Source organism: Mustelus asterias, chromosome 14 (assembly GCF_964213995.1).
Source record: "Mustelus asterias chromosome 14, sMusAst1.hap1.1, whole genome shotgun sequence".
Classification (NCBI taxonomy): Eukaryota; Metazoa; Chordata; class Chondrichthyes; order Carcharhiniformes; family Triakidae; genus Mustelus; species Mustelus asterias.
The window spans coordinates 70,292,932-70,320,224 of NC_135814.1; the positions used below are offsets into that span (position 1 = coordinate 70,292,932).

At 43.4% G+C, this 27,293-nt stretch overlaps 1 protein-coding gene and 1 pseudogene across 1 annotated transcript in view; one reads left to right on the plus strand and one right to left on the minus strand.

Annotated features, from left to right (window-relative positions):
- Window positions 1-26,536, minus strand: part of stat4 (signal transducer and activator of transcription 4) — a 114,329-nt gene extending 87,793 nt beyond the window's left edge. Inside the window, exons 1-3 of the mRNA XM_078228618.1 lie at window positions 26,483-26,536; window positions 15,479-15,607; window positions 4,460-4,604 (exon numbers count right to left, since the gene is read on the minus strand). Coding sequence (XP_078084744.1) covers window positions 4,460-4,604; window positions 15,479-15,606 — 273 coding nt within the window. The 5' untranslated portion in view covers window position 15,607; window positions 26,483-26,536. The remainder of the gene's footprint in view (window positions 1-4,459; window positions 4,605-15,478; window positions 15,608-26,482) is intronic.
- LOC144504151 (U2 spliceosomal RNA) lies at window positions 16,779-16,979 on the plus strand (annotated as a pseudogene).
- Window positions 26,537-27,293: the final 757 nt, after the last annotated feature.

The window sequence follows — 27,293 nt, forward strand, 5'->3', positions numbered from 1 at the left end:
TGAAAAGGATCTCCTTAAAAATCCTCCACTGTTCCTCAGCTATCCTACCTGCCAGCCTGCTCTCCCAGTCTACCTTCGCCAATTCATCCCTCATACTATCATATTTCCCTCTGTTCAAACAGAGGACACTGGTTTGGGACCAAACTTTCTCCTCTTCCATCTGAATCAGAAATTCGACCATATTGTGGTCACTAGACCCAAGAGGGTCCTTCACAATAAGATCCTTAATTCTACCTACCTCGTTACACAATACCAGATCCAAAATAGCTCGTTCCCTCGTCGGTTCCGTAACATGCTGTTCAAGGAAACTATCCCGACAGCATTCTAAGAACTCTTCCTCCATTCCACCCTTACCGACTTGAGTCTGCCAGTCAATGTGCATGTTGAAGTCCCCCATGATTATTGCCGTTCCGTTTTTACACGCATCCCTTATCTGCTTGTTTATAGCCCTCCCTACCTCAACATTATTATTTGGGGGCCTATATACCACACCTACTAGTGTCTTTCTCCCTCTACTATTCCTCATCTCTACCCATAATGATTCCACGTTTTGTTCCTCAGAGCCTATGTCATCCCTCAGTACTACCCTGATATTATCTCTTATTAATAGCGCGACCCCACCACCTTTTCCTTCCTGTCTATTCTAAACATAAAAGACTTTTATGTTTTACTTCATTAACTGCTAGTTATTGATGTAGTATATGGCTCAACTACACAATGGCGTGAACTTGTGGAACGTTCAAACCTGGTAAAGCATTCAACTTATGTTTCAAAAAGTAAATTAAAAGATGTAGATAATTCAAATAACTTTAGGATGGAACGTTAGCAATCATTTGCTTTTTTTAAAAAACTCCTTTTGTTTGCTTAATCAATACTTTCCTGCTTTAGATACTATTATTTCACTGTAACTTCATTGCAGTGTTAATGTAAGCCTTACTTGTGACTAATAAGTAAACTTTAACTTTAGATAATATGACTCCAGGCTTTTAGTTAAAACTACTCTCGCGAGCCATTAAGAAGGGTGTAACAGCAGTTGTGGTTTACTCCCCCTCAAATTTCTCCCCTCCTGTAGCAGTGAAGTGCTTCACAGTGTCACAGCACCTTCAGATGACTCGACTTTGATGGAAAACTAGACCACATAGGAGTCTGCAAAACATGAACATGGGCCCAGCAACTCTCTGATGCAGAACATTCACACATCAAGATGTTGAATTACCAAAGCACCTACCCAGTATTCACGTGACAATGTTACGAGAGAGCACAAATTAAACCTCACTACATAATGACAATATTCAGTCAGTTCAGAAAAGTTTGTTTACTCAGCTGAAACATTTACAAACAGGTAATGCTACATTTGGAGTTGTGCCAGAGCCAGTATGGTTTTAAAAGTGAAAAAAGCTTATGCCAGTCATTTGGTTTTTAATCCAGTGCACCATTAAACTGTTGTGGTCCATCTTGCCACAGAACAACATTGGGGCAAGAATTTCTCTAGTCGTGTTAGTGACATCATAAACGTATCTGTGAAATTTTCTTCTATTCAGAGATTCTGGTGCAATTGCAAGTATGATATTTTAGAGTACATTTATGATGTTCAAAACATAATGAGAAAGTTTTACAGACACACTTACAATCTTGTTAACAAAGCAACTAACGGAACCCTAACTCCAATGCAAACTGGAAACACTTTCCGTGGGCTCTCGCTCCATATTTTTACCCACAGGAGCAGCTGCCAAATAAAAATCCACAAAGCATAAATTCAGATTAAGTAATAAACATTGCTGTTGGCAGTGTTCAGTCTGGAAAGACAATCGCATGTGTCAACTGTGTTAAGCATTGTCTGGTGCGGCTCAGGAGCCCTATTCTGGCACTGGCAGTCTCTGTCGCATTCACTGCAGAGGAACACAGTGGGCTGAGAAGGTGCATGGTTCGCCTGGCCTCTGTTTTCTCTGGGCTCTCTTCTTGGCCAACTGAGCTTTTTGTTTCTGCTTGCCTCTTCCAATGCCCTTTATAATTCTCAGCCTCCAGACGTGACGACTGTCAGGGACGATCTCCCAGTTGTCAGCATCAATATCCGCCATCTTCAAAACTTGTTTGTATGTGTTCTTGAGCAGAGGTAGAGACGCCCAAAAGCTAGTGACCCAGTGACTAATTCATCATACAGAAGCTCTTTGGGTAAACAGCATCATGGGTAAGGTCAGTTATGATGGGGCAACATTGGAAGCATTTGAGATTTACAGTGAGGTTAAACAGAGTTGTGTTTTGACACCAAAAGACTTTTGCATTTTCTTGTGTTTGCTGCTGTCATGTATATCAGGTTATCAACAAAAGGTGCCTACTTGAATACTAGAACTGATTGAAAGCTGTTCAGCCCTACTCACCTGGGATCCAACACAAAGTTTCAGCAAGTCCTCATCAGGGAGTTCCTCTGCAATGACGATGTTGCACCAACATTTGATACTGATGAATAGTGACAGATTTGGCCATCAGCATCAAGAAGACAAATGTCATGGCCCAAGATGTTGCCACACTGCCATCTAACAGCACTGGCAATGTGACACTGGAGATTGCTGAGAGCCTCATATATCTAGGCTCCACAATCACCTGACATCATCTGTCATTTGATGCTGAAATCAAAACACATCATAAAAGCTGCAACTCTTACGTCCAAGCTGAGTAAGTGTGTGTGGAACAACAGCAACCTGATTGAGAATACCAAACAGCAAGTCTACCAAGAGTACCAAGAAAAGAAGACATCACATTATGTGGCTTCAATGGACAGCCAATTCTCTCCAACAGTGTAAATAGACTCTCTCTGTTCACATGGTCAAATGCCTTGGTGGGATCAATGAAGGCAATATTTTATATATATAGTTTGTGCAGATGCTGCAGGAGTGCTAGTTGCCCATGCTTGATGAGTTCAGGCAATATAGCATCAGCAGCTGGAGCTTTGTTCATGGTAAATGAGTCAATAGCTTTGCTAAGCTCCTCTACTGTAGGCTCGATATCCTGCTGCCATAATAGGCAGACCTTCTATGGTGTCCAGAGCCTCCTGGGTGACAGTATTTTACCTAGAGCACAACTCAAGGTAGTAGTGTTCCTTGCCAGGAAGGCCAAACGGTTAAGCTATTGGACTTGAGATCAAATGGAAAGACACATTCTATGTAGGTTCGAGCCCCACTCTTTGTGCTGTCAGTGAATATTGACATTGCTGTTTCGAAACACTGAATGGTTTCTATTGCCTTCCTGCTTGGCTGAATGTATATCATGTTATCACTGTCTCCCTATACACTGCTTCCTATTAACTTTGGATAGGTCAAAATTCTGAGCTTCCCCTCTTCCTTTAGCTATGTTTTGATCTGACAATCTTACTTGTATCCCAAAACCTTCGACTCATTTATCAGTGTGCTGATCATTTGGATCCATTCACCAGTGATGGTCTTAATTGCTGATTTGACTCACTGACATCAGAGTTTTGCTAATGTTTCAAAATTAATGTCAGAGAAGACAAGCATTGCTTACATTGCCCAAACGAAACTTTCCATGGCAAAATTCTGTGAATTATTCTTTATCAATTACTGGTGGTGAGAAAAAGGTTTAGGTTGTAGTACAGATAAAGTGGAACTGAGTGGAGCGAGGATTAAAATGCCTCATGTATGATTGGAATTAACTGGGAAACAACAGAAAGATGGTCCAGAGAACAGACTTTCAGGTGAAGGTCGAGCCAAATAAGGTTACAATAGCCTGTGGAAGAAGGAGGGTAAGCACAAAATTGGGAAGCAAAAGACCCCAACCTTGTATACAGATATTGAATATCGGAATTATTATGTGACATACTTGTGATAGAGGAAAAATCCTAATAATATTACTACATTTTCCACCTGTAATAAGTTAAATTTAATAATTCAATAGAATTATTGAATAGGGGATAGGGCCTGGATAGGATTGTTGTCAGTGCAGACTTGATGGGCCGAATGGCCTCCTTCTGCACGTAGGATTTCTATGATAATTAAGCAACATAATACAAATAATAATAAACATTGACATCTTTATGTAAATAGCAGTGATCCAACAATGATATATGCAAAAAGTGGAGAGCAGAGAAAGAGCTTTGTTTCTTTTCTAGGTTAGTAATTTATTTTGTAAAACCCCTAACCGAAAACCCCTTTCAGTACTTGTCTTTTCTTAAAAAAAAGAGTGCATAAATCTGTGACAGCCAATTTATAACCTCTTTAACAGACATGTTCTCCAAAATTAAATTAGACAACCTATGAAAGAGTACATTTTCTGCATATCCAACTACATTATTTGCCAGATTATGTCAACCAAAGTAAAAACATTGTCAATTTCAAGCTCAGAATTAACCACTTGTCCAAATTATCTTGGGTAACACACGCTAAGTTTCAGCACGAAAACAAGAATTTTAACAAGTCAAAACACAGATGCAATGTTAAAATCTTACCTGAAGGTTTTGTTTAATTCGTTTCAGATTATGCTGAAGTAGGAAGTTTTTTTCTAGGAAGAAACGACTATACTGGTCATCTATTTGTTTTAATAAATTATGGAACAGAAGGGTAGCCAGGGAATCATTATTCGAGGCAAGGTCCCTGTTAAAAACAATGACCAAACCATTAAGTACAAGTCCAAGCACCTTTTCTTACGTTATACATTGTTAATGAAGAAAACCATGATTTTGTTCCACAGTGGAAAATCCACAATGATTCAGAAAATAAAGATATGAACAAACCTCATTCTGTAGGTGTATCTGGTCTCCTGAAGCAAGTATATGGAAAGTTTAGACATTTTCTTTCTTTAAATAAACTTGAAAGTGTGAGTGTGTGGATGTTGCGTGACAACAGGAACAAGTTTGGCATTATATCTCCCACTGTAAAGCAACCTGCTGACACTAAAGCTCAAGGCAAGTTTGTTCTGGCGGGAAGCCATCATTGCTCCCCAACTCATACCAGGGACTAAAATTGCAATCTTGTCCCCAGTAGCATCACTGTTCTGCATAATTAAAGCAGGATATTGGCATCCAGTGAGAATGGATGGCAGAGCAGGCTGTAGGGGTCATATTGTCTACTCCTATTCCTTATGAGAAGGCAACTGGATCGCAGAGGATAATTTGGTGCTAATATTTTAACAGCCGCCCCAGTGTCACAGCTCACAGATAACAGGTAGTTACTTATGTGAGGCACTGTACGGCTGCCCGCTCTAATCACAACATAAGTCAGACCTTCACTAGGTGAGGAATAAGAAAAGGAAATAAGGGCAAAATCCTTTGACTTATCTATTTCTTTATAGTTTTTTATTTATTTTCTTCTCTTTAGGTTGCTATTTGCATGCCCAACATGCCTTGTCTTCGACGAATTGTGATGTTTGTCAGCTTAAAGGGTGGCTTTGACAAGTGCTCCGGTATTGGATCATGAGACATGAAGAAAAACTGTCTTTATTCCACAGTTCCATTGTCTTTAACAATCAGCTGCAAACAGTTTCTCGTTAGTCATTTATATTTGATCCATAAATCCTAAATTTATTGGATTGGAGGATAGCTAATGTGGTCCCGTTATTTAAGAAGGGTAGGAAGGATAACCCGGGAAATTATAGGCCGGTGAGTTTGACGTCCGTGGTCGGGAAGTTGTTGGAGAGGATTCTTAGAGATAGGATGTATGCGCATTTAGAAAGGAATAAACTCATTAACGATAGTCAGCATGGTTTTGTGAGAGGGAGGTCATGCCTCACTAACCTGGTGGAGGTTTTTGAAGAAGTGACTAGAATGGTTGACGAGGGAAGGGCCGTGGATGTCGTCTATAGGGACTTTAGTAAAGCGTTTGACAAAGTCCCTCATGGTAGGTTGGTGCAAAAGGTTGGATCTCATGGGATAAAGGGGGAGGTGGCTAGATGGGTGGAGAACTGGTTTGGTCACAAAAGACAGAGGGTGGTAGTGGAAGGGTCTTTTTCCGGCTAGATGCCTGTGACTAGTGGTGTTCCGCAGGGCTCTGTATTGGGACCTCTGCTGTTTGTGATTTATATAAACGATCTGGAAGAAGGTGTAACTGGGGTGATCAGTAAGTTTGCGGATGACACGAAAATGGCTGGACTTGCAGATAGTGAGGAGCATTGTCAGAAGCTACAGAAGGATATAGATAGGCTGGAAATTTGGGCAAAGAAATGGCAGATGGAGTTCAATCCAGATAAATGCGAAGTGATGCATTTTGGTAGAACTAACGTAGGGGGGAGCTATACGATAAATGGCAGAACCATAAAGGGTGTAGATATGCAGAGGGACCTGGGTGTGCAAGTCCACAGATCCTTGAAGGTGAAGACACAGGTGGAGAAGGTAGTGAAGAAGGCATATGGCATGCTTGCCTTTATAGGACGGGGCATAGAATATAAAAGTTGGGGTCTGATGTTGCGGTTGTATAGAACGTTGGTTCAGCCGCATTTGGAATACTGCGAGTTGGAGTTCTGGTCGCCACACTACCGGAAGGACGTGGAGGCTTTAGACAGAGTGCAGAGGAGGTTTACCAGGATGCTGCCTGGTATGGAAGGGCTTGGTTATGAGGAGAGATTGGGTAAACTGGGTTTGTTCTCACTGGAAAGACGGAGGATGAGGGGTGACCTAATAGAGGTGTATAAAATTATGAAAGGCATAGATAGGGTGAACGCTGGGAAGCTTTTTCCCAGGTCGGTGGTGACGTTCACGAGGGGTCATAGGTTCAAGGTGAGGGGGGGGGGAGGTTTAACACGGATATCAGAAGGACGTATTTTACACAGAGGGTGGTGGGGGCCTGGAATGCGCTGCCGGGCAAGGTGGTGGAGGCGGACACACTGGGAACATTTAAGACTCATCTAGATAGCCACATGAACGCAGTGGGAATGGAGGGATACAAAAGAATGGTCTAGTTTGGACCAGGGAGCGGCGCGGGCTTGGAGGGCCGAAGGGCCTGTTCCTGTGCTGTATTGTTCTTTGTTCTTTGTTAAAAGCAGTGTGAGAGGTCCATGCGCATCCTTCTCAAAACTCCGTATTTGGATTCCTTCTTTCAGGCTTCCTCCCCACCACAGTACCAAGGCAGTTCTTATCAAGGTCACAATTGATGTCCTGTGTGACTGTGATAAAGGAAAAATGACCATCCCCATCCTTTTCAAACTGTCTGGAGTCTTTGACACAGCTGATTGCACCATCCTCCTCCAACGCCTCTCAACCATCATCTGGGTGGGCCTGCACTCACATGGGTCCATTCTTATCTGTCCATTCATAACCAGAGATTCACCTCCAGTGGTTTCCCTTCCCATTCCTATATAGTCAGCTCTGGTGTCCCCAAGGAGCTATCTTTAACTTCTCCTATTTCTTATCTACATGCTGCCCCTCAGCAACACATCTGAAAACACAATATTAGTTTCCACCTGCACATTAATGATACATAGCACTACCTCACCACTATCTCTCCTGACTCCTTCACTGTTGCTAAATCGTCAGAATCTTTGTCCAATATCTAGCACTGAATGAAATTTCCTCCAATTAAATAATGAAATCATTTTGGTCCCTGCCACAATCTCTGTTCCGGAATTATTGACTCCCACCCTCTTCCTGGCAACTTTTGCCATCTTGGTGTTGTGTGTGACTTCAACATGAGTTTTGAACCACATGTGCGCACCATTGTTACAACAGCCTATTTCTACGTCTGTAACGTAGCCTGACTCTACCCTATCTCAGCTCCACTTTTGCTGAAACCCTCATCTGTGCCTTTGTTATCCCTGGACTAGACTATTCCAATGCACTCCTTGCCTCCCACCTTCTACCATTGAAAAATGTGAAGTCATACAAAACTATTGCCCATGTCCTGGATATGTTGATCTCCATTGGTTTCTGATGAAATGTCACGCTTATCCCCATTTTCAATTCCTCTATGCCCATGTTCCTCTCTTCCTCTAATCTCCTCTAGCCACACAATGCTCCGAGATATCTGTGCTCCTAAAATTCTGACCTCTTGAGCACCCCTGATTTTATTCATTCCACCACTGGTATCCATGCCTTCAACCTTCAAGACTTAAGCCCTGCAATCCTATCCCTAATCTCCTCTACCTTCTTTCTTCCTTTAAACTTCTTAAACCTCCCGCTTTAACCAAGCTTTTCATCATCTGTGTGTCCGAGCCCCGAGGATGGCTCAGTGTTTACAGTGTACCCAGGAGTTCATCCAGCACACCTTCGTACCCATGGTGGTTGTGCTGTGCTGCGAGGCTCTGAGAGCTCGACGGGGATAAACAACCTGAGCTTCACCAAGATAGTCCGGATATTCTGCCATCTCATCTCCGAAGTTCATATGTGAGATCCTACCAACCAGAGTCATGTTATTAGAAACCTGAGGTGCAGCAAGGCCACTGCCTAGACTGGACATGTATGCTCAAGCCGTCAGGAGATGCATCAATGCCAGACTCAACAGCCGCAAGACAGTCCCGAATGTCACCCAAACAAAACACAATGCTATCTGCGCTCTCAAGACTAATTGCAACATTGTCATCAAACCAGCAGACAAAGGAGGGGCCACCATCATACTAAACAGAACGGATTGCTGCAAAGAACAGTACCGACAACTGAACAACCAGGAACACTACAGACAGTTACTTGCAGATCTAATCAAAGCACACATCCGCCAACTCAACAGACTGATCAAGACCTTTGATCCGGACCTTCAGAGCACCCTCCATGCTCTCATCCCACATATTCCCCACGTTGGAGATCTCTACTGCCTTCCGAAGATACACAAAGTCAACACACCCAGACGTCCCATCGAATCAGGCAATGGGACCCTGTGTGAGAACCTCTCTGGCTGTGTTAAGGACATTCTGAAACCCATCGTACAAGGAACCCCCAGCTTCTGTCACGACACTATGGACTTCTTACAGAAACTCAGCACCCATGGAGCAGTTGAACCAGGGACACTCCTCGTCACAATGGACGGCTTGGCACTCTGCACCAGCATTCCCCACGACAACGGCATTGCTGCAAACTGCCTCAGTACTCAACACTAACAATTGCCAATCTCTAGATGCAATTCTACAATTCATCCACTTCATCCTGGACCACAACGTCTTCACCTTCAACAACCAGTTCTTCATCCAGACACACGGAACAGCCATGGGGACCAAATTCGCACCTCAATATGCCAACATCTTCATGCACAAGTTCGAACAAGAACTCTTCACCACACAGGACCTTCAACTGACACTACACACTAGATACATCGATGACAATTTCTTCCTTTGGACTCATGGCGAAGAATCACTGAAACAACTACATGATGACATCAACAAGTTCCACCCCACCATTAGACTCATCATGGACTACTTTCCAGAATCGGTTGTATTCTTGGACACACGCATCTCCATCAAGGACAGTCACCTCAGCACTTCACTGTACCGCAAGCCAATGGATAACCTCACGATGCTCCACTTCTCCAGCTTCCACCCTAAACACGTTAAAGAAGCCATCCCCTATGGAAAAGCCCTCCATATACACAGGATCTTCTCAGATGAGGAGGAACGCAACAGACGCTGAAAGATGCCCTTGTAAGAACAGGATATGGCGCTCGACTCATTGATCGATAATTCCGACGTGCCACAGCGAAAAACCACACTGACCTCCTCAGAAGACAAACATGGGACATAGCGGACAATGTACTCTTCATCGTCCAGTACTTCCCCGGAGTGGAGAAGCTACGACATCTTCTTCAGAGCCTTCAACATGTCATCGATGAAGACGAACATCTTGTCAAGGCGATCCCCACACCTCCATTAATTGCCTTCAAACAACCATGTAAACTCAAACAGACCATTGTACGCAGCAAACTGAACAGCGACCACAATACCACACAACTCTGCCATAGCAACCTCTGCAAGACATGCTGGATCATCGACACAGATGCCATCATCACACATGAGAACACCATCCACCAGGTACACGGTGCACACTCATGCGACTCGGCCAACATTGTCTACCTCATATGCGGAGATGCCGGCGTTGGACTGGGGTAAGCACAGTAAGAAGTCTCACAACACCAGGTTAAAGTCCAACAGGTTTATTTGGTAGCAAATACCAAAGCTTTCGGAGCTTGCTGCTCCTTTGTCAGATGGAGTGGTCTGACCACTCCATCTGACGAAGGAGCAGCAAGCTCCGAAAGCTTTGGTATTTGCTACCAAATAAACCTGTTGGACTTTAACCTGGTGTTGTGAGACTTCTTACTGTACCTCATATGCTGCAGGAAAGGATGTCCCGAGGCATGGTACATCGGCGAGACCATGCAGGCGCTACAACAATGGATGAACGGACATCACTTACCAATCACCAAGCAGAAGTTTTCCCTTCCTGTCAGGGAACACTTCAGCAGTCAAGGGCATTCAGCCTCTGATGTTCGGGTAAGCGTTCTCCAAGGTGGCCTTCAAGACACACGACAAAGCAGAATCGCCGAGCAAAAACTGATAGCCAAGTTCCGCATGCATAAGGTCGGCCTCAACTGGGATCTTGGGTTCATGTCACACTATGTATAACCCCCACCATTTAGTCTGGGCTTGCAAAATCCTACTAATTGTCCTGGCTTGAGACAATTCACATCTCTTCAACCTGTGATTAAACCTCTCTCCACTCGCATTGTCTACACCTGTAAAGACTTGATTACCTGTAAAGACTCACATTCCAACCAGTATCTTGCAATTGAGTTTTTGTCTATATCTGCCCTGTTTGTGAACCCAACTCTCCACTCACCTGATGAAGGAGCAGCACTCCGAAAGCTTGTGATACCAAATAAACCTAGTGTTATGAGACTTCTTACCAAAATCCTGAGGACCATGTTACTAGAATTGTTACACAGCCACCACAACAGACTGCCATTCAGAAACTGTTAAGTGAGGTGGTTTCAGCCAGTCAGCCTGCTGAAGGTTTGGTTGCTAATGTGATTACAGCAGGAGATTATGATCTCAATATCAATATCCTTTATCTGGGTTGTTGTCGGATTTTGCTTTATGATGCTTCTTTCAAGTGCCTTGGGATATTCTCTGACCTCACCTGAAGTTGGGATTCTCCAGTCCCGCTGCTGTGAGCAGAGATTTTGCTGATTGCCAAATTCCCCGTTCTCACTGGCAGCAGCAGTGTGGCATATGAGACCAGGGAATTCTGGCCTGTATTGTGTTAAAGGTGCTTTACAAATGCAAGTTTGTGCTGCCACAGGTAGTTTCATTTTTGGAACAATCCTGATTTAGTTTCAGAAATAACATTAAAATTTAGAGATGATTTTTTTTTTAGTTGCTCGCTATTCAACTGTTAGCTGTTTAAAAATATAGGCAAGTTCTATGAATGTTAGCATACAAATCCAATCAAACTTTCTGCAAATTGTGCATTGAATGTTCTCTTAAAACAAAAATGTAATAAGTTTTTAAATCTTCTGACGTTTGACATGATTTATTTCCTGTTCTCTTTGCTTCACTCTGTCTTAGAACTGTAGCTCAAGGTGCGATCTCCTCTACAGTGGGAAGACCAAGCACAAGTTAGATGACTACTCGAATTTCCCTTCCCATTCCTAATTATCTGCCTTTGGTTTCTTCTGCTGCTGCAATGAAGCTTAATGTTAATTCCGACATTTTTTTCTCTTTCTCTTGGACAATCTGCAGCCTTCTGCGCTGAACATTGACAATAGTCACCTCAGACCTTAGCCAGATGCTCCATTTTCTTTGTGTGGGGATGCTCCTGATGTGCAATCAAGTCTGTCCTTGTCTGGAGGGAAAGGAGGAAGGGTTAATGTTTGGGATGGAACGCAGTATAATGTTGGCAGGGAAATCTGTTCCCCTGGTGTTGGCCTGCTTTTTCTCTTCTTAGAGCTGGTGCATTCATTAGGGTAGGTTTTCAGATTTCTGCTCAGACACAATACAGCCAGAACAGTCTGACTTTTCTTTCTATTGCAATCAATGGAAATGAAAACTGAATGGTTTCAAAAATAACTGGTGGATCCACGCTGCTATTTTACACCGGGGTGAACAGAATTAAACTATTTAAAGCGTTTGTATTTTTTAACTCAAATTAGTCCTGATTATTTTAATATTTTGAATTCTTCACTACCGACATCATTCACAACCAAACTGCTGATGGTTGAAATTAATTGCAGAGGTTTACTTGTGAACAAGGGAAAGTGAAAATCTATTCCATTATCTTTATCAAACTTTCTTATGTTTTAGGTTTCAGACTGTTCTATAAGTGTTACGTATTTTCAAGTTATCATAGAATCCTTACTGTGCAGATGGATGCCATTCGGCCAATTGAGCCTACAGTGACAACAATCCTACCCAGGTCCTATCCCCACAACCCCACACATTTGTCGACACCAAGAGGCAATTTAGCATGGCCAATCAACCTAACCCACACATCTTTGGACTGTGGGAGGAAACCAGAGCACCCGGAGGAAACCCACAGAGACATGGGGAGAACGTGCAAACTCCACACAGACAGTCACCCGAGGCTGGAATTGAACCTGTGCGTGCCCCTGGCGTTGTGAGGCAGCAGTGCTAACCACTGTGCCACCATGTCACCCTCCTACCTTTTCACTAGCATCCCTCAATGACTTGGCTATTCACGCATTCTTTGTTTCTCCAACGTCTTCAACTTCAATGTTTCTTTCAGCTTTGGCTCAAATGATAACCTTCTGAATCAGGTGAGAGGGCTATGAGTTCAACCTTCAATTCAGAGATTCGAGTACAGAATCTAGGCTAGCACTACAGTGCAATACTGAGGAAGAGCTGCACTTTTGGAGATTCCATCTTTCATGTATGATGTGAAATCAAAGTCCATCTACCTTGACAAGTAGCCATGAAAATCTTGCGGCGCTATTCTTAACAGCATGAGAGTTATGGGGTATTGGCCAACATTGCAACTGTAACTCTACTTAGGAATGCTTCATTGGTTGTGTAAAACTTTGGGACATCCTGAGGTTGATAGTGACATTATATAAGTGCATGTCTTTTAAGGTGTTCATATTCACAAAATATTTAGTTGTCAATTGGTAGTACAGAAGTTGAGTATTGCGCAACCATGTTGTCAAAGCTTTTCATCTTGCTCTCATCAGGATAGATTTGCAAGAATACTTATTGGAAATGGAACGACCATTATATTGCATGAGAAATGAATGATGATTGATTAGCAAATGACCTATGATTGGTAGAAGTTTTGCTATGGAGAATGCACCAAGGAACAATAAATTGCCAAGCTTTTGTTTAAATTCAAACTGGACAGATCCTCTCTGATAGGTCAAGGCATTGTCATGGTAGATCAGAAGATTATCATTTGAGCCAAAGCTGAAAGAAACATTGAAGTTGAAGACGTTGGAGAAACAAAGAATGTGTGAATAGCCAAGTCATTGAGGGATGCTAGTGAAAAGATAGGGCATGACTGTCTCCTAAGCATCTGTTTAGTTGAAAAGGATGCAATGTGTGGATATGCTGCTCCTATCTGCAAAGAACAGGGCCCTGTGTACGAAGATATGTATCTCCTCGCACATGTAAGTGAGCCACACTGTGGGCCCAACTAATAATCATAAATTGGTTGTCAATATAATTTTTAGCACAATCAGGATTGTTTAGCAAGTGCTGTCAAATTGTGGAATCACATCTAATGTTGGACACTATGTTGTGAGTTTTCCAATCACTGGCTGGTTGGGTTTGGTCTGTACTTTGCCTATTACAAACAGCCGAAGGGACATGCGGTTTGATATGATCCACCAGCTGTTGGGACATACAGCCTACATACCTGGCATCACATTGGCACTGAAATTCATATACCACAATACTCGTTTGTGTGATAGGTTAAACACCTTTTTGGCTTGCATTCTGTTAGTGCAGAATGCGGTGTTTCTACTGCATGATAGTTAGTATGAAATGGCTACTTTTACCTGGTGCTCAAATTTTTCAGACACCTTAACTTTTCAGGGTAATTAGAGATAAATTGGATAATTGTCAGGACCGAAAGTGGAGTCATAGGTGCACTCATGAGTTTTCACAATATACAGTGAGCAATAATTGGATCAGGGTAGCCATTATCTCACAGGATTACTTTGATGCTCCCTAGTTCAGCGTTAAGCTTGCGTGGAAAGCAAATAGCTCAGACCTTATTTACGAGGTTGCTGATAAAGCCAATCTGGAAACCCACTGGCAGATTTCCCAACAAGCATATTAAAATAACAAGGTTCATTTGACTGCACCATTTCAAAGCTGAATGGATAGAGCCCATTAAGGTGTGTAAGGAAATTCTTAAATGCAGCTGCAGATTTGAATATAGCAAATGTATCAGTGTCATTCCATCCAAAACACGTTTCTTGTGGAAACCAACAATGATGTTTGTGAGAGCTGGACCCAGAGGGAATCCCATGGCAACACCACATATGCGGGTATACATGGAGCTGTTAAATTGAACTCAACTGCATGGGTTGCTGAGTTCATAAGTTCGATTCAGACAATTGGAATGACATGTGTCCTGATGAGTGCAAGATGGAAAGCTTCGACAATGTATCGCTTTTTCCAGCAACATTTAGTTCTCTAGGAGGTTGCAATGTGTTGGGGGCGGGGGGGGATGGTAAACTGTGTATTTGGGGACTGGGGAGGGAGGGGGAACAATAATGTGGACCTTGAGGTATCTCTGGACAGTTCACTGATGATTTGCCTGACATTATTAAGATAGTCTCCTGCAAACAAAGTGAATAAAACTGATTAACAGTTCATTTAACTCATTGCTGTCTGTAGGACCTTACTGTGCACAAATTGGCTGTCGTGTTTCCTTCCATTACACAGACTATAGGATTGATTTCAAAACTATCAACTGCTAGCAGCGTGATGTCCATTTAGAAACGATGGCCAGAATTCTCCGGCCGTTCACTCCTCAGCACGGCTGCTAGAGAGGATAGAGAATTTGGCACTCAGCCAAGTCTCCATTCACGACAGCAGGACAGGAGAATCCCACTGGCATGAATGGCTGGAGAATTCCGGCCTATTGCTTGCCAATCACTTCACTTGTTGGTCATTCAAAAATTAAAATCTACCTAAAGGTGTTTTGGATATGGATGCTTGCTCAGAACTTGATTGCATTGCTACTTTCTCTCTCTCTCTCCTTTTTAGATGATTCTATTGAAGGGTTTGTTCAACTTTCATTTTCCGTTCTGAAATGGGGCCCTGATCAAAATGTCAAATATCTATTCACTTCACAGATATTTTTTGAGCTTTTGTGCACCATTTTTATTACAGGTTTACAGCGTTTGAACTTTATTTCTGCTTTTTTTTAATCAATCATTAGATGCTGTGATGTTAACTTTATTGCAGCTGCAAAGAACAAAACTAAGTAAGGATGAATAACAATGTTTTCTAAGACAAAGAGTTGGCATTTATCAATATATCAACATCCCAAAATAAACTATCAAAGGAAGGCAACTGAATTTAACTAAGATCTTACCAGTCCTGGTGTTCCAACCAATGTGCTAGGAACTGACGAACCTCCATGGGAAAGGTATCATCATACAACTGGTCCACTTTTTCTAGGAGCTGTGTATCCAGCTGATGGAGCTGATGCCATTGGGACATTCTGTCAAAAAGATTGAAAAACAGTAACAATCGGCGTAGAACAAATCTAACTTACAGGAAGTGAAAAAATAAATTGATTTGATTACCATAACTAATAATACCATAACTAATTATTTCAAAGAGATTTTCATTTGCTGCCAAGACAGTCTGAAAAACTCAGGACGCACCTCTCCTTCTTCCTGTTTCCTACTGCTTCTCATGAATTTAGACCCACATACATAAAAAAACCCACACATACGCTATGTCTTCAACTGAATTATTATTAGTTGTGAATCATAGAATCATAGAAACCCTACAGTGCAGAAGGAGGCCATTCGGCCCATCGAGTCTGCACCGACCACAATCCCACCCAGGCCCTACCCCCACATATTTTACCCGCTAATCCCTCTAACCTGCGCATCCCAGGACTCTAAGGGGCAATTTTTTTTTAACCTGGCCAATCAACCTAACCCGCACATCTTTGGACTGTGGGAGGAAACCGGAGCACCCGGAGGAAACCCACGCAGACACGAGGAGAATGTGCAAACTCCACACAGACAGTGACCCGAGCCGGGAATCGAACCCAGGACCCTGGAGCTGTGAAGCAGCAGTGCTAACCACTGTGCTACCGTGAAGCTATGGTTCACAATGTAGAGTTACATTGAAAAGTTATTATTTGTTGCACGACCAGCCACTGTATTCATGGACAAAAATATTACTAGTCACTACACACCTTAGTAGAGGGAAGGTCATGAACAAAACATGACTGAATATCTGACAATCTTTAATAGTTTCGTAAGGGGGAAAAAAATGTGTGAACATGGGAGAAAGTGTTACAGGTACTTCACCACAAAATATAAAATATAATGTGACCACAAAAACAAATGCTGTGACATTTCTAAACTGTACTTGTCTTAACCTTACTCATGTCATACCTGAATACATATTTTAACTTTTTGTGTGCTTTACTCTAAAAATATTGATACATCTTGTTCTATAATGGAATCAATTTGTGCTACAGACAACAATTCCTGATGCACATTCATGCTTTGTGATGCCCTGCACTAGGGAAGGCAAGATGCAAGTTTAATCATATTTGGTTAAATGTGTGTGCCAATTTCACATTATTTTCATCATAAACATCATTCTGAACAAATCCCTGACACTGATAGCTGTGAAGGGTTAGAACATAGTTCGCTTCTCGGCCTTTTGGCTAAGATCAAGTGTAGTATGGATTGGATGCTGCACTTGGTTGAGGTCATTAGGTTACACTGAAGCTTCATATGAAGCAATTTTTAAAAGCGGCATCTCAGTCTTTTGGCTAAGATGCAAATGAGCTCAAGTCTTGGAGGAGGAACCTCCCACTTCTCCAATCAGCTTGGCTCATGTAGATCAGGCCCAGGACAGGGTGATTTTGGTCGCTCGCCCTGTCTTGTCAGCCTGGATCTGAAATGTCTCAACTTGTTGAGACTCTGAATTGGATTTGATTTGATTGAATTGGAAAAGTATTTTAAAAAAAATAAGAACATAAGAACTAGGAGCAGGAGTGGGCCTCGAGCCTGCTCCGCCATTCAATAAGATCATGGCTGATCTTTTTGTGGACTCAGCTCCACTTACCCACCCGCTCACCATAACCCTTAATTCCTTTCCTGTTCAAAAATTTATCTATCTTTGCCTTAAAAACATTCAATGAGCTAGCCTCAACTGCTTCATTGGACAGGGAATTCCACAGATTCACAACCCTTTGTGTGAAGAAGTTCCTCCTCAACTCAGTTCTAAATCTGCTTCCCCTTATTTTGAGGCTATGCCCCCTAGTTCTAGTTTCACCCGCCAGTGGAAGCAACTTCCCTGCTTCTATCTATTCCCTTCATAATCTTATATGTTTCTATAAGATCACCCCCTCATTCTTCTGAATTCCAATGAGTATAGCCCCAGTTTACTCAGTCTCTCCTCATAAGCCTCTCAACTCTGGAATCAACCTAGTGAATCTCCTCTGCACCCCCTCCAGTGCCAGTATATCCTTTCTCAAGTAAGGAGACCAAAACTGTACACAGTACTCCAGGTGTGACCTCACCAGCACCTTATACGACTGCAACATAATCTCGCTGTTTTTAAACTCCATCCCTCTAGCAATGAAGGACAAAATTCCATTTGCCTTCTCAATTACCTGCTGCACCTGCAAAACAACTCCTTGTGATTCCTGCACAAGGACATCCAGGTCCCTCTGCACAGCAGCATGCTGCAATTTTTTACCATTGAAATAATAGTCCATTTTGTTATTCCTACCAAAATGGATGACCTCACATTTACCAACATTGTATTCCATCTGCCAGACCCTCGCCCACTCACTTAGATTATCTATATCCCTTTGCCGACTTTCAGCTTCCTCTGCACACTTTGCTCTTCCACCCATCTTAGTGTCATCTGCGAATTTTGACACACTACACTTGGTCCCCAACTCCAAATCATCTATGTAAATCGTAAACAATTGCTGTCCCAACACTGATCCCTGAGGCAGACTACTAGTCACTGATCTCCAACCAGAAAAACACCCATTTACCCCCACTCTTTGCTTTCTGTTAGTTAACCAATTCTCTATCCATGCTAATACATTATCCGTAACACTGTGCACCTTTATCTTATGTAGCAGACTTTGGTACGGCACCTTGTCAAATGCTTTCTGGAAATCCAGATACACCACATCCACAGGTTCCCCATTATCCACTGCACATGTAATTATCTCAAAGAATTCCACCAAATTAGTCAAACATGACCTGCCCTTCATGAACCCATGCTGCGTCTTACCAATGGGACAATTTATATCCAGATGTCTCGCTATTTCTTCCTTGATGATAGATTCAAACATTTTCCCTATTACAGAAGTTAAGCTAACCGGCCTATAGTTACCTGCCTTTTGTCTATCTCCTTTTTTAAACAGTGGCGTCACATTTGCTGTTTTCCAATCTGCGAGAACTACCCAGAGTCCAGCGAATTTTGGTAAATTATCACGAGTGCATTTGCTATTTCTCCCGCCATCTCTTTTAGTACCCTGGGATGCATTCCATCAGGACCAGGAGACTTGTCTACCTTTAGCCCCATTAACTTGTCCAACATTACCTCTTTCGTGATAACGATAGTTTCTAGGTTCTCACCTGCCATAGCCTTCCTGGCATCAATTTTTGGCATGTTATTTGTGTCTTCCACTGTGAAGACCGACACAAAATACCTGTTCAATGCCTCAGCCATTTTCTCATTTCCAGTTATTACATCCCCCTTCCCATCCTCTAAAGGACCAATGTTTATTTTCGCCACTCTTTTTCGTTTTATATATTTGTCGAAACTTTTGCTATCTGTTTTTATATTCTGAGCTAGTTTACTCTCATAATCCATCTTACCTTTCTTTATAACTTTTTTCGTTGAATTAACTTTTGTTCAATCTTTATCATACCTTATATATTTGATGGATAGTTTCCTACTTTGATTTCAGTTTCACCTGGATTGCTGAACGTGGGTAAGGTTTGAAAAAGAGGCTTAAAAAGGACAGAGAGAGAGAGAGAGAGAAAGTGAGAGCCATAGAGGTTTGTGGAAGGAATTCATTAGGGCCTAGACAGCTGAAAGCACAGTCACCATTGGAAGGACAAACGAAGTTGTGGATGCACAAGGGAGTCAGAGTTTATGGATTGCAGAATTCGTTGAGGGTTTTAGGGCTGATTGATGTTACAGAGATAATGTGGGAAAGCCCATCAAAGGATTTGACATGAGGATTAGGACCTTAACAGAAACGAGGAGCGGGAGTAGGCCATTCAGCCCTACAAGCCTTAATATGAGCTCAAATCCAAATGGCAGATGAGCTAAAGTTTATGGAAGAAGGGAGGCAGACCATTAAAATAGCTGATTCTGGAAGTGACTAAAGCATGGATGAATGTTTCAGCATGGGGAAGGGAGGGGGAGGTGCGAGTGATATCGTAGAGGTTAAGATAAATGGTCTTTATGATGAAAGGGAAGTGGGATCTGCAGCTGGGCTCAGGGTCAAATAGTAAATTGTACTTGCAAACGTGCCAATTCAGCCTGAGACAGTGGCCTGATGGGCACGGAATTGTGGCTTGGAAACTGAGTTCACAGCGGAGGTTAAATGCAATGGCTTTGGTCTTAATTTCAATTGGAGGGCATTTCAGCACACTTGCGATGTGGATGTCAGACAAGCAATGTGTCAAGAAAGTCTTGGATATGTTGAAAGAGGAGGTTATTGTAGAACTGGGTGTGATCGGTGTACACGTGGAACCTGACATTGTGTCTTTGGATATTATCAGCAAGGAGCACCATATAGGTGGCAAATGGGAGCTTGCCAAGTGAAGATGCCAAAGAGGCTCAAGGCACAAGGAAGGGAGGCTAGAAATGGGATGATAGCCTGCAAGAACACACTGGTCAAAGGGTTTCTTGAGGGGATGATGACAGCAAATTTAACAGGAAGAGGCCCAGGATCCAAGAAAAAGGACATTTTGACAATATCAGCTACCATCAGTCAGGAGAGGAAGCAGTCATACAGACTTGCATGAACATGGCAGACAACTGGTTAAGCCATTCACAGCTGGATCTGACTAAACCACATTAAGCTTCCTTGGGTCTTGTTCTTGTCTCGCAAAACTGTTTGTTATTTCTGGATTATCCTAGAATGCAAAGATCATTGCCGGCTTTTTTGTGCTGCTGGTTGCCTTATTCAACTCCTCTCCCCTGCCTTCTCCAATCTCACTTCCAAGAAGTGCAAGCAATTAATGGATTTCTTTGTCACGAAGAATGATACCATTTGCTCGGCTGCTTCTGTCATTTTTCCCCCTTCCTTTAGGCAACAAGGCCAATTTTCCTCTGAGGTAACTGTGTCAAAGCCTTGAACACACCCTTTTCTCAATTTTCTCTCCTACCACATGCCCTTCCCGAATTCCTTGTGTACGTAAGACACACCTCCTACTCCTTTGATCATATTCCCACTAAGCTGCTGACCACACAACTTCCAATACCTGACTTGCACGATAGCTGTTCTCTCTCTTAAAGTGTAGGTCCCCCCTCCTTCAAATCTGTAATTTAAAAAAAGTCCTTGATCCCTCTGCCCTTGCAAATTACCACCCCATTTCCAACGCAGTGACGTTGTGATATTGTCACTGTACTACTAATCCAGAGACCCAGGGTAATGCTCTGAGGTTCCGGGTTCGAATCCCACCATGGCAGATGTTCAATAAAAATTAAATAAAAATTTGGAATTCAAAGTCTAATGACAACTGTGAAACCATTGTCAACTGTTATAAAAACCCATCTCGTTCACTAATATCCTTTAGGGAAGGAAATCTGACATCCTTACCTGATCTGTCCTACATGTGAATTCAGACCCACAACAATATGGACTCTTAAATGCCCTCTGAAATAGCCTAGCAAGCCACTCAATTCACGTCAATTAGGGATGGGCAATAAATGTGATGCCCAGCTAGCCACACCCACATCCCATGAACAAATTTTAAAAACCCTCCATTCTCCTTCATTGTACTGTTGTCTCCCAAAACCATGCCTATCCTTCCCTGATCTCCCCCCATTTACACCTGTGCCATGGTACTAAAGCAGCTCTTGTCAAAGTCAGAAATGACTCCTCATCCATCACCACCAATGTGCAGCGTTCAACATGGTTGACTACACTCTTCCCCTCCAATGCATGTCTGCCATCATCCAACTGGGTGGGATTGCACTCAACCTGTTCCATTGGAACCTAGGAATAGGCCTCTTTAAAACTGTTCTGCCATTCAATTATATAAGAACATAAGAATTAGGAGCAGGAGTAGGCCATCAGGCCCCTTGAGACTGCTCCGCCATTCAATAAGATCATGGCTGATCTTTTCGTGGACTCAGCTCCACTTACCCGCCCGCACACCATAACCCTTAATTCCCTTACTTTCAAAAATTTATCTACCCTTGCCTTAAAAACATTCAATGAGGTACCCTCAACTGCTTCACTGGACAGGGAATTCCACAGATTCATAACCCTGCGTGTGAAGATGTTCCTCCTCAACTCAGTCCCAAATCTGCTTCCCCATATTTTGAGGCCATTCCCCCTAAGTTCTAGTTTCACCCGCCAGTGGAAACAACTTCCCTGCTTCTATCTTATCTATTTCTTTCATAATCTTATATGTTTCTATAAGATCACCCCTCATTCTTCTGAATTCCAATGAGTAAAGCCCCAGTTTACTCGGTCTCTCCTCATAAGCCAATCCTCTCAACTCCGGAATCAACTTAGTGAATCTCCTCTGCACCCCCTCCAGTGCCAATATATCCTTTCTCAAGTAAGGAGACCAAAATTGAACAGTATTCCAGGTGTGGCCTCACCAGCACCTTATACAGCTGCAACATAACCTCGCTGTTTTTAAAAGTCCATCCCTCTAGCAATGAAGGACAAAATTCCATTTGCCTTCTTAATTACCTGCTGCACCTGCAAACCAACTCCTTGTGATTCTTGCACAAGGACACCCAGGTCCCTCTGCACAGCAGCAGGCTGCAATCTTTTACCATTTAAATAATAGTCCATTTTGCTGTTATTCCTATCAAAATGGATGACCTCATGTTTACCAACATTGTACTCCATCTGCCAGAACTTCGCCCGCTCACTTAGACAATCTATATCCCTTTGCAGAATTTCAGCATCCTCTGCACACTTTGCTCTGCCACTCATCTTAGTGTCATCTGTGAATTTTGACACATGGCACTTGGTCCCCAACTCCAAATCATCTATATAAATTGTAAACAATAGCGGTCCTAATACCGCACACTACTAGTGTAATGAGGCACACTACTAGTCACTGATCGCCAACCAGAAGAACACCCATTTACCCCCCTCTTTGCTTTCTGTTAGTTAACCAATCCTCTATCCATGCTAATACATTACCTGCAACACTGTGCACCTTTATCTTATGTAGCAGTCTTTGGTGCGGCACCTTGTCAAATGCCTTCTGGAAATCCAGATACACCACATCCACAGGTACCCCATTGTCCACTGCACATGTAATGTTCTCAAAGAATTCCACCAAATTAGTCAAACATGACCTTCCCTTCATGAACCCATGCTGCGTCTTACCAATGGGACAATTTATATCCAGATGTCTTGCCATTTCTTCCTTGATGAAAGATTCAACCATTTTCCCTACTACAGAAGTTAAACTAACCGGCCTGTATCATGGCTGATCTACAACATGGCTCCATATACCAGCCTTTTCCCCATTTCCACAAATAGATTTGAAAACCAAAAATCTACCACTTTCGGATATAAATGTAACGATTGTTCTGGCATCAATTGTATGCAGGATTATTTCCCAGTATCATTCCTGAAAGGTCTGCTGAAACTTTCTGGAGCAGGTACTCAAGTCCTAGGCTCCCCTACCAGCAGAAATCAATTCTCTCTGTTCCTCGTAACATCTTGAAAACTGTGATCAAATCAACACTTAACTGTCTAAACTAATAGAGAGATCAGAAAAACAGCTGCAGTCAAATTAGTTTCTTCACACTAACTGTTATAGAATTATAGAAACCCGACAGTACAGAAAGAGGCCATTCGGCCCATCGAGTCTGCACCGACCACAACCCCACCCAGGCCCTACCCCCACATCCCGACATATTTACCCACTAATCCCTCTAACCTACACACCTCAGGACACTAAGGGCAATTTTTAGCATGGCCAATCAACCTAACCCACACATCTTTGGAATGTGGGAGGAAACCGGAGCACCCGGAGGAAACCCACGCAGACACGAGGAGAATGTGCAAACTCCGCACAGACAGTGACCCAAGCCAGGAATCGAACCCAGGTCCCTGGAGCTGTGAAGCAGCAGTGCTAACCTGTGTGTTCTTTAAATACAGCAATTCTAGTTATTCTTTCTCCAAAGACTTTAACAGAGTCGGAGGGGTGCTGGATACGGAGGGGTGCATAGGGGTGGGGGGGTTGTAGGGTTGAGGGGAGAGGTGCCAAGTAGGGGGTAGGTGCCAGGTGGGCTGGGGGGTGGTCGTACTGTAGAGGCGGGAGGTGTCGAGTAGGAAGTGATCTATAGGGGTCAAGGGGTGGGGGGGGGGGGGGGTGTTGAATAGGGGGTGCTGTAGGTTTGGGGCGGGGTGTTTGGTAAAGGGGGAGGTGCCAGATAAGGGGGCTGTAGAGTTGTGGGGGAAGGTGCCAGGTAGGAGGGGAGTGTAGGGTCAAAGGGGGAAGTGTGGGTGGAAGTGGGGAGTTGTCGGTGGAAGGGGGGAGATGTGGGTAGGAGGGGGGGTGTAGGATCAAGGGGAGAATTTCAGGTAGAAGGTGGGGTGCCGGGTAGGAGGGGGTGGTGTAGGGTTGAAGTGGCGTGGTGGTGTAGGGTTGAAGGGAGGGAGTGTTGGGTTGAGGGGGGGGAGGTGTCGAGTGGAGAAGATGTAGGGTTGAGCGGGAGGAGTGGCAGGTTGAGGGGGAAGAGGAGTCGGAAGGAGATCTCAGGTGGAAGGAGGAGGTCTCAGGTGGGGGGAGGTGTCAGGTTGGGGGTGGGTTGTGTCAAGGGAGGAGGTGTTGGGTCGGCGAGGGTGTGGGGTGTGTCAGATCGATGAAACGGGGGCTGTTTGGTCTGGTCCGCACACATGGGTGGAGTTAGGTGGGAGTTGGTGCATAGTTTGGGTCAGATGGTAGTCAGGCCAGTGCGGTCAAACCTGGTCGGATCAGGAGGGGGAGTCATGTGCAGGTGGGGTGCTTGGTGGGATGGATGTGGTGGTCCCCTGGAGGCTTGGGAATATGGGTGTGTACTGTGTGGGGATCAGTTAGGGTGTTTCAAATAATTATGCTGAAGTTAGTTCTTTAATTTTTTTCCATCTCTTTTTCAGTAACTATCAATGTAAAACTGGCAGGAGCAGAAAGTTTGTGATTAAAATCATTTTGACGGATGTTCCCAGCTCAATTGTCTAGAGGAAGTGAATGCTTCTGGACAATTGCCGGGTTAACCCTTACATGGTAACTTCCAAGAGGGATTTCCCACTGCATATTTGTGGCACCCCCCGAAATCTGAATCTGGGGAGCCAGGAAATTATTTCCCATTACTCTCTGTCTCTTCATCTAAGACAAAAATATAGATTATAAATAGCCTAAAGTCCCAGCACTGACCTTTGTGGCATTCCACTAGTCATAGCCTACCAACTTGAAAATGCTTAATTCATGCCCACTCTCTGTTTCCTGTCTCTTAACTAATCTTCTGTCCATTCTAATATGTTACCCCCAACTCCATATGCCCTTATCTTTCCTATTAATCTTTTGTGTGGCACCTTATCAAATGCCTTTGGGAAATTCAGGTGTAGCACACCTTCTGGTTCCCCTTTATCTACTCTACTAATTACATTCTCAAAATAAATTTAAATTGTCAAACTGGTTTTCCATTTTGTAAAACCTTGGGGACTTGTTCTAATCATTTTTTTCTAAGTGTATTGTTAAGACTTCATTAATAATAGATTTCAGCACTTTTCCAGCAACTAATGTTTGGACAACCGGCCTGTAGTTCCTAGTTTTCTCTGTCCCTCCTTTCTTAAAAAGCAGTCTTACATTTGTTAACTTCCTATCTGATGGGGCTGTTTCTGAATCTAAGGAATTTTGGAAATTCATGGCCAGCACATCCACTATCTCTGCATCTATCTCTTATAGAATTCTCAGGTTTTGGGGATTTGTCAATATTATCGACTTGTCAATTTCTCTAGTTTGATGGATTCCACACCTTGCTTTATGGTCAACATTCTGAGTATCGTGGTGCAGAGCTAAAAGCATGTGATTTAACTCTTGCAATGTATGGATTACTACTCTGTCCGCTACGTTTTCCAGCCCCCCCCCCCTCCCCCCTCCCCATCTGAATCCTTGTCATTTGTTTTGGGAGGCTGGAAATTGAGCCAATCCTCAGGTTATACCAAAGGGCACCTGTATCTTAAAGATTCCGTTCCCTACGTTTGAAAAACATGGAGCTGTCTTTTCACTTTCTGAATGCTGCCTGTTCTGCGGTGTACTTCCAGCTGCATTCACGTATTTCCACATTCGACAGCTAAAATCACCACACAAACAGAAAGTTGACCCAACTGACTCATTGCTACCACACGGTTGACGTGCATAAGAACATTCAAGGGATTTCCCTGTGACAAGCACTTAGCGACCCTGGCAGAAGATCACACCGCGTTCAGCGAATATTCCGAATAAATCCCATCTGTCCTAAAATCACTCCTTAATGACATGAAGGGACGACATGTGCTGCTCAGAAAGTTTAACCCTTCAAGCCGGAAACACACCAACAGGAAAAAAAGGGGTTTCAAGTGGTTCCACAGTTCATGTGGAATAAACTACACATCTTTCTCTGACACGGCACATATAAGGAAAGGCAAAGCATGTTCCTTTTATATATATTCGCGCACACAGCTATTTCAACCGTTTCTGAGTTATTTCTCCCTGCCAAATCACAATTTATACCCCATTTGTTTTATAAAGATTGCCAATTTCTGAAATTCGATTTAAAGTCATGTTTCTGCCTGCTTTGAAATATTTCTGATGTGGAGATGCCGGTGTTGGACTAATATTTCGCCAGTAGGTTAGTGCAGCTACTAATGTAATCGTTTTCGAATAGCCATTTCTCCCAAATGGTGCAAGGTGCGGGAAATCAGATCGATTAAAAGTGAAGTTTCTCCTTATTTTCTACCCTTTTAATTGAAGCCCTGAGGACGAAACTGGGAGACTGCCCCCAATGTCACAAACCTAAATAAATGTCGCAGAAGTGTCCCTTTTTGTAAGGGGAACATAACGAATAAATCATGAAAAAAGACTAACTTACCCAACTAAATCATAATATTTCCACATTTGTCTATACTCCGCAGTCTACTTACTTTGCAGCTTCCTCTCAGTCGGTGCCAGTCTCTCTGTTGTCTCTCTCTCTGTGTGGTGTCTCTCTCTCTCTCTGGTGTCTCTGTCACTCAGCCTCAGCCACTGACGCTCGCTGTTTCCGGCACGCGCTGCGTTCAGTGTTCCATCTCGTGGTGCGCGCTCACAGCTCGCGCGCGCCACGTGCCCGGGGCTCGCTCTTGCCTCAGGCAGCGGCGCGCGTTCCTTCACCGTCCCACTCCAGCTCTGTGTGCCCAAGGTCTGAAACTGTGGCACTGCAGTAGGTGCAAAGAGAACCGCCATCTCCCCACTATTCACCCCTCTCCTCTCCCTCACTCTATCCCCATGCCCTCTAACGCCTTTATTTCTTCCCCCCAACCATCCCTCCTCTATTCCCTTTCCCCAATCTCCCTTTTGCCTCTAAAGGCCCCATGGCACTATATCAAAGAGCAGGTGAGTTTAGGGTTACCAACTATGGTTAAATATATTCCTGGAGGTTTCATCACATTAGTCAGCCAATGCAGCCATCCTTGTGATCCACCACCTGAAAACCATAGAATCCCTATAGTGCAGAAGGAGGCCATTCAGCCCATACCAGCAACAATCCCACCCTGGCCCTATCCCCGTAACCCCACATATTTACCCTGCTAACCTCCCTGACACTAAGGAGCAATTTATCATGGCCAATCAACCTAACCTGCACATCTTTGGACCGTGGGAGGAAATTCATGCAGACACAGGGAGAAAGTGCAAACTCCACACACAGTCACCTGAGGCCGGAATCAAACCCGGGTCTCTAGCGCTGTGAGGCAAAAG